At 51.4% G+C, this 19,977-nt stretch overlaps 2 protein-coding genes across 2 annotated transcripts; both read right to left on the bottom strand.

The window, feature by feature from the left end:
• Positions 1–3,823: 3,823 nt before the first annotated feature.
• Positions 3,824–5,010, bottom strand: N657DRAFT_649703 (uncharacterized protein). Its single transcript, XM_062793778.1, has one exon. The coding sequence runs from the start codon at positions 4,613–4,615 to the stop codon at positions 4,067–4,069; it is 549 nt and encodes a 182-aa protein (XP_062643693.1). The 5' UTR covers positions 4,616–5,010; the 3' UTR covers positions 3,824–4,066.
• A 1,853-nt stretch (positions 5,011–6,863) lies between these two features.
• Positions 6,864–7,454, bottom strand: N657DRAFT_684082 (uncharacterized protein; the record flags this gene model as incomplete). Its single annotated transcript, XM_062796639.1, has 1 exon — positions 6,864–7,454. One exon carries the CDS (start codon positions 7,452–7,454, stop codon positions 6,864–6,866), a length of 591 nt encoding a protein of 196 aa, XP_062643694.1.
• Between the last annotated feature and the right edge of the window lie 12,523 nt (positions 7,455–19,977).

Genomic DNA, 19,977 nt, shown 5'->3' on the forward strand with positions numbered 1-19,977 from the left:
AAAGCAGCCAGCGTATGCTGAAGCCGATTGCGCAGAGCATGGTGGACCAGATCATGGAGGCCGGCCAGCTCACCCATGTAAGCGAGTGCACCACTCTCTCAAGTTTTGGTGGGGCTTTCCGCAAAAAGATGTTAAAAATTGATAAGTCGTCCTCTAACAATTTCTTTTGACGGCTTTTGCGTATAGCCCTTATGATGTGCCGCCAGCTGTGTAGCAGCACGGTGACTATTGCAACCGGTGGAACAGCCTTCTCAGTAGCCGATGGATTGCGCTCCGTGGGGCTGCCCGGGCGAGCTCTTGTGATGCCCAATTATAAACAGGGAGACGGCTCCACCGTGACATTGACACTGGGAGAGTTGCGGTGGGGTACGCTCAGTGAAACACGACCATGGCGGAGTTGGCCCTACCCCGTGCATTTTCTGCGGTGTGTCCTTGAACTCCGCGAGGAATTTTATAGAGAGCCACCAGATGCGTGTGAAGTAAGTTTGGAAGAACAGCTGGTGGCAAGGAACATTGCAGACGTCTTTGGTCCGTTGGCAGCCAATGCCTTCGCGTTACATCCCCGCTCCAGCTGGGACAAGCGCATTCTAGCGACGTTTAGAGCATGTCCGCTAAGAAGAATGCCAAACACGCCACTAGACAGGGTGCCACTCCGCAGACGCAAAAGCCCAGGACACGCTCAACAACGCTCAACGTAGTATGGTCCAAGAGAAGCACCAGCAATCAGCTGCCAGACAAAGTCGGAGCTCATTCCAAGCGAGTCGACGCAGCACTACCAGGCAAACAAACCCGACTGCTGTACGACCACCTGTCACGAAAGGACGCTGGCGTACTCACTCAGCTCAGAACAGGCATGGCAAGACTCAACGGTTACCTCCACCGGATCGGAGCAGCTCCGTCAGATCAGTGCGCATGCGGACAAGCAACAGAGACAGTGGACCACTTCCTCTTCCGAATGCAGAAACTGGACAGCATATCGACCAGAGATACTCGAATGTACAGACAACCACAGGAGCAATATTTCCTTCTATCTAGGAGGGAAGTCGCGATCGGATAAGAAAGACTGGATTCCTAACATGACGGCCGTTCGGGCAACCATACGGTTCGCAATGGCCACGGGCCGGCTTGACACGAACCAACCGCAGGCTGACTAAGACACCTAACCCACCACACCCGACCGAACCTACACCCCCTCACCTCGTGCTACGGACAGCAGACACCGCTTCAGCCGCCGAAGATAGGACGTTGAACACTTGGAGAATCGCCTTCAAACAAGCCTGCTAAATCCTACTAACCCACGAGAATCCGCAGAGAAATGGTATGAGAGAGGACATGAACTAGAATGAATTTTGTATGGGCTTCGACGAGATCAGGACATATCTTGGGAAATGTATAGTCAGATTGTAATAGCTGCCCTTCCGGGTTACCCGCCGGGCGTCAATAAATTGTATTGTATTGTGTATTGCGTCCGGTTTCCAGATGCACCTCATATTCAAGCCATTCCAGGCAACCTGCAGACCAGTGGTGGCACTGGAGGCGTCACCCTTCGACAGGAAACCTCACGATGCGTGCTTCGTATCTCACGGCATTTGAAGGTAACGCACACTAGGACCCATGTCGAAACCGCGCTAATGCTTACAGTGCGAGATGATGGGTAACGCCTGTCAACGGTGCATAAAATCACGAGCACTCTGTGTCCGGTTCCTTTTTTCTGATGAGCCTATCTTTAAGAAGTGTAAGCACTCAGGAAATGCTTGGCAGATATCCTCTAACAACTCGGTAGGGGAGAATGCAGAGTACCGGTCCCATCTCCAATGGGGAACCCTTGCGTGGAGGGGAAATCCATTCTTTGTTACAGTCCATCACTTCCCCTACGGACCTTCCCCCAACGTCTGCTGCCGCGGATTCGAATCGGCCGATGATGATCAAACGACGGTTTGGGCCAAAGGCAAAATAGGCTGGGAATCTGTGACAACAGCGGCGCTCAGCTTGGACCCAGCATGGACGCTTCGCACCAAGGCCCGACGATGGCTTCCAAGAAGCAGGAAAAAGGAAGAGACTTTCGGGGTCGACCCCCCAATTTTCTCATAGCCCAGGGGGAGGCTGCAATGAGTTTGAGGCAAGGAAAGCTGACCTTTGCGACGAGGGTCAATACAGATCTGGCTGGGGGCCAAGGAGAGAGTGCAACAGGCCCGGAGATTACGGCCTCAGGGGCTGCAGCTACTTTGGAGGCTGGCGACCAGGATGTGGGAATGCAGGGAGCGGGGTAGGCTCCTTTCAACCGTAGTACGACGAACGCTGAAGTGACGGGCCAAGGTAACATCGGTATAGGTTTTTCGCCCGGCTGGGTAATTAGTGCGGTTTTCCTATACGGCTAGCTAGACAGGTGGACCGGCACGCCTTAGGGCATAGCGGTGTAGGAATAATAATAATAACTCTCGTTTGATAGTTACGAGGATAATTTCTCAATCTAGCATGTGTAATTGAGTACCCTTAGGACAATGGCCCATATCGTGCCCCGCCCCCGACTTTCCGCACGTCGGACAGAACAATTCTGCCTCGCTATGGGCAAACCAGCAGCGGCTGCCTCGACTGCACTCTGCATCCCAGCAGAAGCGATATTTCTTTGCTCTTTGACTGCCGTGAAGCTTGAACCTTTCTTTCTCTTTTTCAGTGTGTAGATGCTTGCAGGTGAGTTCATACCGACAATATTCTCGCCAATAGCAACGCGAGGGTTTACTTTGCTGCATCAAAGGTTGACGAGTTACTTCGACAGAGCTTTCCTTATCTCCATTGTTATCTCTGTCATTATTTCGAATGCCGATAGAGTTATCTTCCGATTGGCACCGTACGAAGGGCATATCTCTGGGAAGATACCATCCAACGTTCTCAATGTACTTGTCCAGGGTGTGTGCTTGAATTTGGTCTTGTTTCTCGTGTTTTATGGATGTACGCCATAGGGCATTCTCCCACAACCATAGATTCGCCTGATGGCCATACTTCTCGGTGATGAGTTTCAAGGGATATAGGAGATCTCTGTCTCCTAAGACGATGATAAACATACCCAGAACCTGGCGATGGAACGCCTCCGATGCCATGTTCACGATGTCTGCAGTGAGCTCGACGTCTGTTATGCCTTTATTATATGTGTCCTCATCTGCGATGCTGTCGACATCCCAGAACGGTACTGCTTCCCAGATTGTATCGTCAGGAGGAGGTGGTGATCCATACAAGGCGACTTTGACAGAGTATTGCTTCTCAGCCGTTAGTTTATACTCCTTTAGGAGTTCTTCGGCTAGAAGGCCGACATCGAAACGCCAGTCTGGGTATTTCTTATGCGCTTGAGTTAACACGCTTGTGTAGTCTATGTATATATAAACGTCGCTTTGGAGCTGACCATTGAATTGCCTAGGAGCCGTGGTCGCCTGCATGTCTTGAACGTTAAATTATTCGATGTCGGATTCGGAGAGAGGAATGCAGGTACAAAGAAGAAATGGGGTGACTAACGTTAGCTACGTTAGCTTAATTTTCCGTTTGAAATATATATGGATGGAAAGCCATTGAGCACCGCTGCTCGTGCACACTCATCGTAAACCGAATTTAACTAACAGCTGTGCCGTTTCTAGGAAGTTATATATAAAATTCCAAAGCGGCTTCAGCGTGTCAGACCACTTGCTGGATGATCCATATTTTGCTTTTAAAGCCAACTCGCCTGATTCATGCACAGACGATGTATTGCGGGTTAAGGTTCTATATGGTCTGTGTCTGCGGCAGCAACTTCGACGAAGCGTCGCGGTACGGCTCATCGAGCTCAACCAGTTTGCGAATAGTGGGTACCTGAGCCAGACGACAGCAATTGCTGTTACTGCTGAGGACATTGTGATCCCCGATGTTTCAGGCTGCAAGCTCAAGCCAATGACGACTGTACACACATCGAGGCAATGCAACCAAGTATCTACTCGTAGGTACAACTCAGGACATTGCTGGTGGAGTCCCACAGGATGTTGATCTCTTTGCTTGCATATTCTCCTCTTCTTTCCCCTTCGTCCATGTTCGAACTCCTAAATCAATGGTAGAGGTAGACCACGCCTATCGTGCCATGTTGGCGTCTCATAGCCCACCCACTCAATAAGATACTGCCGCCTTTTCCGAACTGTCCGAAGTCAAAGAATACGGTGAACGAGGAACGGTCAATCCTCGTTACTGTACCATTCTGTCGGCGGAGTGCTTCGTCGCGTCCACCTCTTGCTTCCCAGAACTTGAGTAACATATCCTTCTTATGCTCATGGAGCGTTTCCTCGTTCTCCAATGGCAATTGTTTGCCTGACCTGCTAGCCCACATCGCAAGAACCAACACCGTTTGTGGCTCATCCTTATCGACTCGGTTGCTTTCGAACTTCCATACGTAGAGGCCGCAAATAACGTTCCTGATTGGGATAACCTCTTGTGTCCTCTTCTTCCGGTACGGATACTCCATAAATACCTCAGGATAAGGAAGGGATGGAAGGCCGAAAAAGGTTTGAAGAACTAGCGGATCGTCTGGCGGGAAGGGGAGTCGAGGACCATAGAGCAATGCTGATTCGATGGATAATTCGGCGTCCGAATTCAGAAGCATCTCTTCGAAGACCGGAATAGAGATGTTCGAGCGACCGATTTTTCAGTGATCATCGCGGAATTCGCAGACCTCATCAAGCCATAAGAGCTTGTATCCTTGACGAAGGTATGGATGTACAGATCGGTAATTCTTCCAGGAAGGGCCAACTCGAAATAACTTTCTCCGAGGGCACCAGTAGCGGACATTGGGTTATATCGTCCACAAGATGAAGCTCGGATTTGGCGTCTGGACAAGGTGATGTCGAGGTGATGTCGAGGTGATGTCGAGGTGATGTCGAGGTGATGTCGAGGTGTGTCTTCTTTCCGTTCTGTACATGTATGTATAAGGTCCGAGTACCAGTGACCTGGTTCTCGCGACATGGGTGCGCTCTTGTTTCCATCTGTTGGCAACTTGGCGACCGTGGTAGACTCTGCCATTCGGCTGTGCCATGTGTGTGACATGCGCCTTAAGACGCCCAATGATGGCAAACGGCACAGTCAAATGGCACAGTCAGATGTCACAATCTGCGGCTGAGGTTGCAGCCGAGCTTGGCAGTTTCAGATGGGACTTTGTGCTTGTGCCAAACCCACGGCGTGCAGACTGATGATGGGTGGCTTGCATGCAATGGCAGGTTCCAGCACCCTTACTCGCGCCGCTCTTCTCAAACGCCGCCCTCATTCCGCGACACACTCACCGCGTCCGCCATCAAGGGCACTGGCAGCACAAGATCCCAACGATACAGGTGTAGGATACAAGTGTAGGATACAAGGGGCGTCAAAATCGCATACAGTTTCTAGCCCAGTTGCCAGCATTGGCCTGTATACCTCGTTTCTCCTATAAGATTACATTATCCTCTCTTATCATGTCTATAGCTAACGCCAAGCGAGTCCCTTTCCCGACTCTGTTAGTGCCTAAGAGCCCAGGTGTTGCCGCCCAAAACAAGCCGTCTGCGTCACCTGTCCGGCAGTCGCCAGCAGCACGTTCAGAGGACTGAGAAATCATCGTCGGCGACCAATTCACCGAAGACTACACCTCGTTGTATCCGCGGCCAAATCACGTTTCAAGACTTTGATACACGCAGCAAGTTTCAAATCGCGAGGAAGTTCCGCCTTGCTAAGACCCACTGGAAGCTTAGAGATCTCTAAGCGCTGGAATGCACACTAAATCGATGTATCCTGCAGCATGAAAGGAGGTAACGGCAAGGCACTCATGTCTGACAGCAGTGGTCCGTATAATAGCGACAGTGAATATAAGTCGAGATATAGGCAGGGGAAATAGGCGTTGCAGCCTCTTGAACCGGCTGTCTTTCGCCAGAGCGGTTTAGCCCATAACTCCTTGAGCATGTTGGCCTGTACGCGGCTTGGCCAATGTTCTGGTGACATGGGAAACTCGGTGCGGGGGCTGCTCGGATGATGGGAGCACGCTTACACAGTGCGCAATGTTTACCATAATTAGGCCACCAATAGTTCCTAAAACATGCCGTCGAGGGCCGTATTATGCGTGACCCACATTCTCACTTGCATATGCTACTAGATCCGGACAAGCAAGAGCACGCCCAGAACTTGGCGGGGGGTTGAGAGGTAAAATTAGCGGAGCTTCCAGGAGGGATCCCCTCTGTAAGTGCCGTGCATTGGGGGAGGAGCAGTTGAATTTCAGTAACAACGGCCCAATGCCGTATCGAGAACGACTTAGGCTCAGCCAAATCTTATCGCCAGCTTCGCATGTCCCCTTAGCGCCTACAGACGATGAGCCGCCACTCGCCGTCTATACCTGACAATAAGTCCAACGTAGCTAATTACTAGGGTAGCGCCTAGAACACATCCCTAAGCCAAGTTGCTTATTACCGCCAGTTCGGGTGCCAGCATCTATAGACGACGGCATTGAAGGATATTGTCACGGCACACAACGTGCAGCCATACCGTTGCACCATGTTCCCGTAAAAGGGTACAAATGATTCAATCCGACAGATCGAACCACTGGCTGCACTATGAAGCTGTCTTTTACACCTGTCGCCGGGCTGTAACCAACCCGACCAGCCGTGCCGTGACAGATATCATCAAGCCCGAGACCCACTTGACATCTCAGAAGCAGCTCGTGACCAAGGTCAACGGCATTAGACATGTAATAGCAGAGCAAATGTATCGAGGTGGATGACAGAGTGCGCAATGCGGCTCCGTGCTGAAATGGGTCTCATTGGGGAATAGGACGAGCATCTAAGGGGAACATCACGAACAAAACGTTGATCCTTACACACCAAGGTCCTCCTATACTAAACCCGCCTACGGAGCCTCCGCTGTCTGAACGCATGAATGACCTTCTCATCTATTTCGCTCGCCGGCTCCCAAGAGCGGCTTTTATCTTCATAGCCCACCCATTCAACGCGAAATTTAGAGCCGTCTGAACTCTCTTTGAGAAGATCGTGGATGGGGAACTTGGTGTTCTTGGTTATAGCGCAACCGGCTTTCTTGATCACCTCGTCGCGCCCGCCTCGATCGTTCCAGAATTTCAGCAGCTGACGTTTACAGTTTCGGTGAGCATCTTCCTCCTTCACCCAGTAGAGTCCTCCTCCGACTTCAATATCAAACAGAGGCATCTCGCTAGAGCTGTCTTCCCGGAGTCGCCAGTTTGTGAGAGGCTGAGCGGCTCCCCTCGGCGGGCCCGAGGCCGCGGGGCTAGGATCCTGTGTCTTGGGCGCCAGGGCCGAAAGCTCAAGAGGACTGGGTGGCCGCAGTTTTGTGAGAAGGCCCTTTTCAGTTTCCGTGTTCCATTTGACCTTTCGAAACGACTTGGCCACGGCATCGGATAACCACTTGACAATCGGCGCCTCCTCGGGCCAGGTGACCAGGACATTGCGTAACATGTCGTAGCAACAGGAGCGTAGCGCGGTCTCCGCTTGGTCACGGTTGTTAAAACCGCATTTGGAGATCAGGTCTAGGATGTCGGCTGAGGGTATACCGGCCAGCGTTTCAGGCTCGTAACTGGCGGCTATATGGTCGAGAAGCCTGGCAAGACCTTGGGGCAGGTCGTCTGGTTGAGAGGACCAGAGGCGTGGCGACCTAGGCCCCCGGACGGTGGCACAATCCTTGGCATGTGTGACAAGGTCTTTGTAGGTCGGTCTGGGGCTATACCATAGAGACCCGGAGTCAGCGGAAACTACCTTAGTGAAAACGGGAGAGGAGAGTGTAGAAACCAACACTATAGTCCCCGGAGTTTCTATAGCTGTTTCGTTGTCGGAGACGACCTCGGTGTGATTGAAGGAAATATTGCCTGCCGGGACGACTCGGGTTTGGTTCTCGTTTGATACTTTGAGTGCCTTGGCTGGCCACTTGGGAGTCGGCGACACCTCTGTTCTGTGCGTTTGCTTGATGCAGCCACTGGTTGAGGGGAAAGTGGCAGAGTCAGCGGAGTCGGGGGGAGTGACGCTGGGTGCTGCTAGGTATTAGCGAGAGCCGATTGCCGCGTTCCGGCGCAAGCTACATGAAGCAACTTGGGCAGACCTGGATCATGGTTCAGTATAGCTGCTATGGGACAGCGGGAATTTTTGAGCGTCATTTCGCTGAGGATAGCACCAACAGGGCGTCGTCTAGCTGCAAGACGTGGCTATTGGAATTGTCAGTTATAATTCTGAGGACTTGGTAAAGGCTATGGCTTGGTCAAGGTTTTGCGCAGAGCAAGCCTCTATAAGTAAGCTTCCTGGCACCGAGGTAGGTGATTTACATAGGACGTCTGGCCAGACGCGGGACCGCATTGCCTCACCCATGTGACAAATCCCTCAGGCCCCAACTCTGAAGGGACTCCCAAACATATTGAAAGGTTTACAACATGTGCACAAGCATTGTCTCAACGTACCCGCAGATACAAACCATAATTGCTTACTAAGAAACTACAACGGTGCCTATAGGCCTAAAGAACGTGTCTTATATGCAGCTTCCTGCATTTGGTACCTCCGTACCTGATCACCTTGGATCAGGAGTGAGAATTGGTAATCCTCAGCGGCTCACCGCACTCACCCTCCACTCGCTGTGATCCTTTCGCGTGATACTGTGGTGTCGCTCAACCAATGTTGGTGGCGAGTTCCCACCGGCAACGCATGGACGACATAAGCGGTAAGAATCCGGAAGAGCCAGGAGAGGTGTGTGGATCCACGCGGCGGTTGGCACACTGCAGTCAACACAGTATAGCACAGGATAGCACGCCAGATGACAGGAGTTGGCTGGTCCAAAGCACCTCCCAAGTTGTTTTGCGAAGAGCTTCAGGTATAGTTACCTCCAGTCACTTGTCGTTCGATTACGTAGTGATCCCGCGGCTAGGCTTAACGCGAGGTGCGCTGGGATGAGTGCCTGGCAGACAATGCCAACATTTGGAAGGCAGCTAAGTTCCTGAAGGCTGGCGACGATATGGCGTTCGGAAAAGTGCCACAGCTCCTCAAAGCCGATGGAGCCGTCACCGCTAACAACAAAGAACAGGCAGAAGAACTAATGGCCAAGTTCTTTCCTTATCATAGAGCATCGAAAATGAAGGTCCCAAACCGCCAAGAGCGCCTCTAGTACTGCCTCCCATCACGATACAAGAGGTGGAACGACAACTGTTCGCAGCAAAATGATGGAAGGCGCCCGGTGAGGACGGCCTACCGGCGGCGATTTGGAAAGAGACGTGGCCTGCAGTAAAGCACCATGTCCTTGCGCTATTTCGAGCGTCTCTAGAAGCCTAGAAAGGAAAATTACACAGTGGCCAAAGCCTGGAGACCAATCTCGCTCCTAGCAACACTCGGAGAATCGGTGGTCGCGGAATAGGATTTCGCATGCGGTCGAAACGTACGGGCTCCTACCGACAAACCACTTCGGGGCCCGTAAACGACGGTCGGCGGAACAAGCGCTTGTACTTTGCAAAGAAAGACTTCTCCAGCAGATGAGAGAACGAGGCATCCCAGAGGGACTGCTCCGATAGATAGAGGCCTTGTGCTCAGAGCGTACAGCAACAATTCAAGTCAATGGGCACTCCTCGGAGCCCCTAAGTCTACCCCAGGCTGGTCTGCCCCAGGGCTCTCCCCTGTCCCCCGTTCTGTTCCTCTTCTTCAACGCGGATCTAGTGCAACGACGAATCGACAGCCATGGAGGTGCGATAGCCTTCAATGACGACTTCAACGCGTGGGTCACGGGACCCACAGCACAAAGCAACCGGGAAGGCATCGATACCATCATTAGGGAGGCTTTAGACTGGGGAAGAAAGAGCGGTGCAAAGTTCGAGGCGGAGAAGACAGCAGTCATACACTTCATCCGCAAAGCATACAAATTGACACCCAGCCATTCGTTATCAAGGGAGAGACTCTCAAACCCCAGGATCAAGTCAAGATTCTCGGAGTGGTCATGGATGCGACGTATAAAGAACACATTTGGGAGGCCGCGCCCAAGGGCTTGGAGGCAGCAATGGAACTACGGAGACTCCGAGGCTTGTCACCATCAACGGCGCGTCAGCTGTTTACATGCACAGTCGCCTCTGTAATGGACTACGCCTCGAGTGTGAGATGCACGCCTTCAAGGACAAACTCGTGAGGCCGTTCAACAGGGTCCAGAGAATGGCAGCGCAAGCGATTGTGGGGACGTTCCGCACCATGGCAACGAGTGTAGCGGAAGCGGAGGCTCACATCTGCAGCGCACAAGACCGGTTCTGGAGACGGGCCATCAAGCTGTGGACCGACATTCGCATCCTGCCAGATACCAATCCGCTATGCAGAAACATATCTCGAATGCTAAAATTTAGAAAACAACACCGCTCGCCACTCTACCAGGTGGCAGACGCACTAAAAGGCACAGCATTGGAGGAGTTAGAAACCATCAACCCGTTCACGTTAGCGCCGTGGGAAGAACGCAAACGGACCATCACCAACGACTTGAAAGCGACGCAGCGAGATGCCAACTACGATATACGCATCGCCGTAAGCAGCTCAGCGCGAAACGGCGTAGTCGGGATTGGGGGAGCTGTCATGCTGCCGGCGTTCATCTACGGTAGCCCAAAGCTTGGGACCTTTTCCTGTACACTTGGCGTGAGATCAGGACAGACCCCATACTCCGGAGAACTGGCAGCGACGTAACGCGCTTTGAGCACACTACCAACGCTTAGATCGAGTAGTATCTTGCTATCAACGAGCAACAAAGCGGCCGTCCTTACGCTCCGGCAACCTCGACAGCAGTCTGGCCGCAGAGACACAAACGCCCGCAATGCGGTCTACGACCCTCAACGACGCTCGCTCCAAGAGAGGCATCAGCAAGCAATTGCCGGACAAAGTGGGAAAGCATTCTAAAAGAGTCGACGCAGCATTGCCAGGCAAACACACAACGCAGCTCTATTGACCGCCTGACATGGAAGGAAGCCAGCGTGCTCGCTCAACTTAAACTGGCATGGCAAGACTCAATGGCTACCATCCATCGAATCAGGGCAGCCCCGTCAGAGCAGTGCGCGTGTTTAGTAAGCTGTTATGTCAACTTGGCTCCCACTAACGTTAACTTAGGCGCACATCCATGTGCGTATTATGTAATCCCAAATCTGCTTACATAAACCAAAAATGCATCTAATGCAGCGTTGCCCCGCGCCAAAGTAAACACCAAAGTCAATCAGAAAGCCGTCTAGCCGCCGAAAAGATCGTTGAGTTGTAAAGGCATAGCCTCGAGGCTTCGCATACGAGTCAAAGCGTCACGTGACTCCGAAAAGCCGTCGGGAGGGAGGCAGTGGTCTGGGAAGGTGGCCATTGTGGTGCTTTTGGTGTTGACTTTGGTGTTGACTTTAGTGTTGACTTTGGCGCGGGGCAACGCTGCGTTAGATGCATTTCTGGTTTATGTAAGCAGATTTAGGATTAACGTTACATAAAACGCACATGGATTGTGCGCCTAGTGGGAGCCTGTCAACTTCGGACAAGTTGTTCCGTGGCCGGCAATTCGTTGGCGATAACAAGGACCCACCGCGCTGTTCTGAGGCTGGTGTCAGCGCTGACCACTGCAACTCAAACGGTGTTTCCTCGCTAGGTATTAAAGTTAGAAATCTATTATCGCAAAATAGATAAAGTTAAGTTACTCCCTTTTTTATTGTCAGTATCTATTCTCAGGTTCGAATTTCGATAATGTGCAGCAACAGCAGTATACTATGCCCTATTCGCACTGATTAACCGGTCTGTATATGTACCTAACCAGAAAGGTTCTGAATCGTTTTATACTTTTCTATTAGTACCTCTGATCACAAACATCACGCCCAATGCCCATCTCTGCACCAAGCTCCGCTCCACACGCTTAAAATGGATACCCGTCATGAGACTTATAGCAAGCTATCTATACATATATATATTAGTATTGCGCTAAATAGCGCGGTACTTGCTGTTGCGTTGGGGACTCTGATACACTACATATGGAGTCTACGTGCCAAGAAGAGGGCTGAAATACCAGAGCCAGAGACTGGCAAAGGGGATGGCAATTCGATGGTGCATCATTTTGCCACACCGGCATCTGCCATACCAGGTCAATACGGACGCGAGACGTCGTCGAGTCACAGCTACCACTTGGGGTCACCTGCCCCCACCTACGGACTATACGGGCAACAGCAATCTCCGCCTTATGCAAAGTACACTAATCATCCTGCGTGGAACCGGTTGCCGTCTCACGCAACAGGATCTGCGCAAAATCAGAGTACTGAATCAACCTGTCAAGCGAGGCATGATCCAGAAGAGCTACACATGTATCATAGTTGAACGCAGATGTCGAAAACAGAGCATGGCAGTAGCAGTCCTTTTCTCTGTGTGTGTCCATGTCTTTGGAGCGGCGTTATATGGATATGTGCGAAGGTTTAACCTAATGTATAGAGACTCCCGGTATACCCTCCCATTGGTATTTTCGTATTTCCGAGCTCCTGCAATGACGCCGCGCTTGATGGTGTTGGAAACCCGTGCTGCGAGTAGATGCGGGCTATGTAAGCCCTACAGCACCACTGAATTTACATCACCTAAAAGCTTACTCGATCCAGAGCTCAGTCGCTTAGAGCGGGCCAATGGGGTCTCGACGACAAGGAGTTTCGATACATTCATTGAGCTTACAGTATTGCTGACTGCGTAGCCGCTAAGAAGATAGGAACGAAGAGTGCTAGTGGCCAATTACAGTATCAGTTGGCTTTAAATGGACCAAAGGCTACAAGGGGCTGGTTACTGAATGGAGCGGTGAATCGAAATAATTAACGTTAACCAACGCTATAAAAGTTAGAATATAACTGTAACGGTCCCAGGAGTATATTGCAACTAGCTGGTGACGACTCTACGAGTACACTAAACTTGGGGAAGGAAAGAGGAGCCAGGAGACTCTGGTAGCTCGACAGCATAAGGTTCGATGCTGTGGGTCAAGTGAAAATACATGTAGCTTCACCCCGGGGGTTTGGTGGACCGTGCTTGCACTGGGGCTGGCCGAGAGTCGCCGAGGCTCACCTCAGGGCTCAGCCCGTTACAATAACTCCTACGTACTGTATATAACGTTACTGCTAAACTATACAGTAGCTGTGATCATTTGCATAGTTTGTCAAAAGACCCTTCAGTGTGGAGTAAAATGCACGGGTGCTTTATAGTAAGAGGTATAGGTCGGTCCGTTATAGCTCCTGAGAATGTTAATGGCCAACTGTCAACGCAGTCCTGCAATCAGGCTTGCAGGTCCCCCGACTTGACGAGAGACCCACTGCCGTACTCGCTGGCTAGTACGACGGTGGCCTTTGTACCCCTCAACGGCGCGAGCTCGTAATGGTTATACAGTGGGGTTCCAAAAGTCTGTTACAGTACCACCCCACCCACTTTACGCGTCTCCTCGACGCGTCCACCACCACCCTCAGATTTCACACAGCCACAACTTCCCCAAATGGCACGCAATTTGACCGATTTGGGCCGCATCTTATCGGCTGATCGCAAGATACACGAGGATTGAGCCTGGCTGCACGTGCAGCCATCTGCGGTGCGGTCGCAGCTGGGGTTAGCCAACGCACCGTGGCAGCCGCGTCCGCCGCGACGCATGTCGTTATCTCTAAACTATTCAACGCTTTACAACTACCACATCCTTCGATTCCAAGCCAAGGACCGGCCGGCCTCGGGTTCTTACTCGACGAGATAAGCGGTATATTGTCCAGGTGGCCAAGCGCAACACACAAACAGCTCCTCAAGGTCCTAGACCGGAAGGTGTCAAGCTCGACAGTCCGTCGTGCTCTCCGCGAGCACAACTACCGAAAATGAAGAGCATTGAAGCGAATACCACTTACGATCGAGGTGGCAAAAGACCGGTACACCTTTGCATGTCATGCGTTGGAAGCTATCGAAGATTTCCTTCGTGTAAGTTGGTTGATGGTTTCTCCTCTTCAAAGTACTTTTTGACACAACTATTGCTAGACTTTGTTTAGCGACGAATCCTCTTGCCAAAACAACACGAGCAGTCCAACTGCATGGGTCTTTCGGCTACCTTCGCAGAAGTGGAAGCCAGACTTTGTCAATCTCCAAAATCATGTCAATGCCAACATATCTATCATGGTATGGGGTGGCATCTAGAAGGGCGGAAGGACTGACCTCGTCATCATGGAGCGTGAATACACGCCTCCCCAAAAGGGAGGCTACAGTTCTTGGAGCTACCAAGAGGCTCCGAGAAAAGGTCTCTTGCCAGTATATGATGGGACAAGGCATTTCCAGCAAGACAATGCAAAGATCCACAGGTCCAAGTCATCAACAGAGTGGCTCCTCAACCATGCAATTGAGGTCTTAGAAGACTGGCCAGCCCACAGTCCGGATGATAACCCAATTGAGCATGTTTGGGCTCTGTTGAAGCGGATAGCCAAGGATCAATACCCTGATATATGGGAACTGAAGAAAAGCAAGCTGGATGTAGCTGAGTTTACGCGTGTTCTCCAGGAGTGATGGTGGGCGATTGACCAGGCTGACATCGACCGTCTGATCAATTCAATCCCACGTCGGCTGGCTGCAGTCAAAAAAGGTAGGGGTCGGTACACTAAGTATTAGCAATTGGAATCAAGATTACAACATTGTACATGCTAGCTTACTACCGGGAGGTTTGTACAATAAAGTTATGATTTGTTTAATTAGAAGTACCACCGCTGGGTGATTCGAGTGGTTGGGGATAGGACGGGGTGTTAACAGACTTTTGAAACCCCACTTTACTTACAAACCCGGGCTAATTTCCCATCACTTGTTCTATTTCCACAAAACTCCCACACATCTTGACCTCTTTGAGCCTACAGGTGTGACGGGGCACAGGAACTGAACTTGCGTATCCTCTAGTATTGGTGTGGTTGCACGAGGAACCAAACTGTGGGCAGGGTGCAGCCCTGAGGGAAACCGTGCAGGAGGAGCTGCGCACTGACCAGCAGGGTGGTACGTACTGACCAATGGCTTGTCAGCTCCTTATCTAATCTACAGGAGTACACCCTAACGTTAACCCTGGCATGGGCAATGCCCGCGACAACAGGCGACTGCACCAGCCAAACCAGCATTTGACAGCCACCACCACCACCACCGTCCGTTCCCCGACAAGGTTCTCAGGTGCCAGTACAACTGTAGAACTCGGGAGCTCGTACAAAAATAGCTCTTAGACGGTTCGTCGAGGCCGTCGTCACCTTTAAGGTACCGGGTCTGAGCCCCGATCTGGGGTCGCGCCGGCCACTGGGCGTCGCGCCCCAATATCGGTGGTGGAGGCGTCGGGAGGCCCATTAAGCCGTATGCTCAAGACACTAGGAATGACACCATCAGTATGACGGGTAGCCAATGGCTCGATTGCACGGATATGCAATCAACTGGATGTAGCAATATGGTGGCCTTGATGCCAAGCCTGCGTATTGACACAACTCCGAACTGAAATGGCGAGGCTGAACGGCTTCCTGAACAGGATTGGACTGGTCGAATCTAACTTTGTCCCTGCGGCCGAGCGAGTGAAACAGTGGAACATTTTTTTGTTGCGATGCGTGAGATCGGCAGCACTGAGGGAAGACATGCTGCAATGCACAGTGGCAAGACAAGGGAGCCTCTCATTCTATCTGGGAGGGAAAGTACGACCCGACCCAAAGGAGTGGACATCAAATCAGTCCGGGCAACGATTAAGTATCCAATGGCGACAGGGAGACTGGATCCAGATGAGAGACAACGGCGAAGATTGGATCAATCACAGTAGGGGAACTCCGCTAACACCATACAGCCTCAGCCAGCAGATCCCGCTTTAGCGACAGAAGATAGGACGCTGAACACTTGGAGAACGCAGCCTCCAAGTCGATCTGCTTTAAAGAGGTGACGTGAAAAGAGTAGAGGGTTTGCACGAGTCGATGACCGAACGTCAAAGAACCGGATATAGTTAGCGTGCTAAGGCCCTTTAGGCCTCGTGCCTCCGGGCGTAATAAAATCCATCGATCTATCCATTCATCCATCCTGCCATCAGTAGCGACGGGACCTCCACTGTGCGAATCAGAGTAGCAAAACTTCCATTGTCTCTTCTCAAGTCATTGCGCTCCCTCCCAACACCACCCCAAAGATAGCGCCATCTGTGACGGCACGGCTCAGTGGCCCGCGATCTGCACGGTTCTCAGAACCAGGACACGCTTTTGCCGTCACATACATCCAATCAGGGCCGAACCAGGAACTGTGGGGCTAGCCCTCAAAAGCCCTGCCCACCAGAGCTGTCGCACTGATTCCTCTTTTCTTCTGGACAGTTGATTGTCTTCAGTTCAATAGATCTACTGAGCGAAGGCCTCGCCCTTTGCATGCAGTAACTAGCCGTAACACCATCTAGGCGATGGGAGGCTTGGGCCAAGAGACAAGGTGCCTAACAAAGGCCGTCTGCACCTAAGCAGCACTTGTACTCATGGGGACCTCTGTAGATTAGGATGAAATATAACCATTGTTCGGAACTCAAACGACCTTAAGTCCTAGCAGAGAAGCACCCCTAAACCAGTCTCCATGCCGTAATACACGCCCTCTTGTAAAAGCAGTAAGCATCCGGCTATCAATAGAAGGAGTGTACCAGACAGCCTCGGAAGTAGGACAATTCTCGAACCCTGCGAAAACTGATGCTCCCTCGCTTAAAGAGCGAGTGAACCTTCCTTGACCACCAACAAGAAGCTCCCTAGCAAACCTTCCAATCTCTGTGCTATGCGGGTACCAATTCACCCACTGGCCATCGTATACACCACCGAGGTTCTTCCACGTCGTCAAAGAAATAACCCGCCCAACACCTCCAATATCTTGTGCACTGACACAGAGATCCGTTGCACAGATCTCACACGCCCGTACGAGGTTCACCCTGAACCGGGCTGGAAGTCTCTTGCATTCCGGTTTCCTGCAAGGCTGAGAATGGAATAGAGCGCAGCCAATGCCCGGGCCGAGAGCATCAAGGGTAGGACGCGGAACGGGAGCCGAGTCGTAACAGTCGGCTGTATGGCCAAGCCAAATGTCCTCCTCCGCCAGGCACCGTGAATTGATACAACGTTCACGGTTTGAAAATGGATCCTCTCTTTTATGGTCCAGCTTCTGTAACTGATCCTTTAGAGGGTCTCTTCCGTGTCGCTGGTCTTGAAGGTAGTCTTTGTTGGACAATTGACTGCCTAGGTATGATGCTGATAGACTTGAGTAACTGTCAAGGTCAGAGTCCGGACTGCGGGAAAACTCGAGACCTAAATGATGCCACCTAATGTGCGGGCATGCTTGGCCTCCAGAGTTATGGAGCTCGCTGTTGAGTAGGTACGCACTGTGGCTTGTAAGCTTGCCCTCAATCGTTAACGGGGCAATGCTCGTTTCCAGCCGAACAAATAGAGTGCCATTCATCATACGTAGGGCGGTATTGGTGAAAACCTTGAAGTCTTGATCCGTATATATCTCGGTCTGCCTGCCAATGGAGAGAAGATCTGTGTATTGTTCCTGGCGAATATACCGCTTGGCGAGCAGACGGCAGAACGCTGGAGTGATACCCTCTGGGAGCAGGGATTTCCATTGTCTTTGGCATGGAACGCCGCTGCGAGACATGAAGGGACTGTGTAGCTTCATGCACTGCTGGCAAGCAACTAGAAAATCCGAGTCCCGCTCTAGAAGGAGTAACAGTTTCCAACGCTCGAGGACGCAGAGACTCTTGTAGAGTCGCGGAGGGACAAGGTTGTACATCGCTCTGCTGGTTAAAGCGAGGGTAATAGCCGATTGCCTAGGTAGCAGGCTGGCGATGTACTGTGCGAGCTCTGTAGGTAAATGCGTGAAGGGGAAATGCTGGGCTTCTTTGTCCGATTTGTAGCCGGTGGGAATGAAGTTGAGCATGTCGAACCATGGGTTTGGATGTTGTTCCCATATAGGGTCCCACATTACCGAGGAGACTAGGCGGGAAGAACTGTCTTGTGCCGTATGAGAGCGATGATCCGTCATTGGTGTGATATCTGAGACTATATTGGTCAGCTTGTGTAGGTAGCAAGATCTAGCGACTTACGATCAGCGTAGATAGCAGGCTGCCTGATTAGTGGAAATCGTGGAAATCCGTCTTGGATGTCGCCGTGATTGAGCTCAATGATAATAGAAGACCAGACTATCCACATATCGAAGCCGATAGCGACAAATATGTTTCCAGTTTGAGTGTTTCCTGAGCCTTCTATATCATCCTTAGCGATGACGGAGTCCCAATACGTGCAATCAAGCGTACAAGGACCCATAGTAATTGTCGAAGGAGCGCTCTCTCGCTGACGTCGTTTGCTCACAATGCTTCAATACCTCCGGGTGTCCCAGACAAGGCAATCCACAAGATCACAGTTGACACTTCAAAAACGAGGGCTGACAAGGTGTAGCATATCCTAGAGACTCATCGGTCAACTTCATGCTAGACAGCAAGAACGAGAAGAGAGTTGAGGGTATCCCAATGTTTAAATACAGGTAAGTTAAATATAGGGCCAACCTACTAAGTGTAAATTTCGTATGCTGTACTGTGTTGTATGCGGGACGGCGCGGGACGCCTACATGTTCTCAATGATGTTGTTTCCTTGCAGCCGACTTATCAAGAGGCGATTAGGAGCGGCGTCTCCTAGGGGTGAGGAGACGGGCAACTTCCAACACTCGGAAAGTAGTCACCAATCAAACAAGACGAGCATCATCAACCGTCTCTTTCCTCCCAGGATCGATTCCTGACTCAGATCTGTCCTGCTTCTGGCAAGTTGCCAAGAACAACGCGAGGGAGGCAACCCAACAGAACGCTAGGCAACAAGGCCAAGAACCCAGGATGCGATCAACAATACTCCGTGTTGCACGGGCTAAGCGGACGTCGGCCAAGTCCTTGCCAGAGAAAGTGGGTAGGCACACCAAGAGAGTCGACACAGCGTTGCCAGGCAAATACACTCGACTGCTGTACGATCACCTGTCACGGAAGGAGGCCGGCGTGCTCGCCCAGCTCAGGACAGGCATGGCCAAGCTCAACACATACCTTCACCGCATCAGAGCGGCATCGTCAGACCAGTGCGCGTGCGGACAAGCAAGAGAGACAGTCGAACACTTCTTATTTCGATGCAGGCAATGGAACGAACACCGCGCAGAGATGCTCCAATGCACAGATATCCACAGGAGCAACATCTCCTATCTGAGAGGAAACTCACCATCGGATGACAAAAACTGGTCACCGAAGATGCAAGCAGTACGGGCAACGGTACGGTTCACCATTGCTACAGGCCGTCTAAACGCAGACCAGCCACAGAACGAAACAGCCTGAATCTATCATCACCAACTCATCACCATCAACTCATTACCACCAACCCAACCGACACCACCCACGCGCAGTAAGCACGCTTCAACCGCCAAGGATAGGACGTTGAACACTTGGAGACTGAACTTCAAGCCGGCTTACTCATGTTATCACTAACCCACGACCACCAGCAGAGAAAATGGCAGAAGAAGTCAGAACAGAAGCCAGAAAAGGAGAAGGTACGGGCTATGGGAGACCTGGATCCATTTTAAGAACTGTATTAGTAGATGTGCATAGTTACCCTATCGGATTAAGCCCGCCGGGCGGAATAAATTGTGTGTGTGCGTATTGCAGTTCAACACCATACCCAAGACTGCCTATCAATCCCGTGATAAACACAAACGATTCTGCACCGACGCGTAAGCGCTAATCGTGTAAGCGGCTGTTCTCGGAACACCTTAGATCTGAGTTCTGAAAAATCAGGCACTAAGAGCAGCGGCGAGGCAGCTAGGTAACAATGAGAGCTCATCTAGGGTATAGGGAATAGCGAGGCTAATGAGCTAGAATCTGAGTGCTGCTCATAGGGGATCGGCGACTTGCGGTTCAACAGTCTTGGATAGAAATACAGTAGCCTAGCCAATCCTCAGTCATTGCATCTCTGGAGCCAACTGA

The sequence above is a fragment of the Parathielavia appendiculata genome (assembly GCF_033297405.1).
Source record: "Parathielavia appendiculata strain CBS 731.68 unplaced genomic scaffold N657scaffold_21, whole genome shotgun sequence".
NCBI lineage: Eukaryota > Fungi > Ascomycota > Sordariomycetes > Sordariales > Chaetomiaceae > Parathielavia > Parathielavia appendiculata.

Coding starts and splice junctions, on each gene's coding strand:
- N657DRAFT_649703 (XM_062793778.1), bottom strand. CDS start 4,615: ATGCTTCTGAATTCGGACGCCGAATTATCCATCGAATCAGCATTGCTC.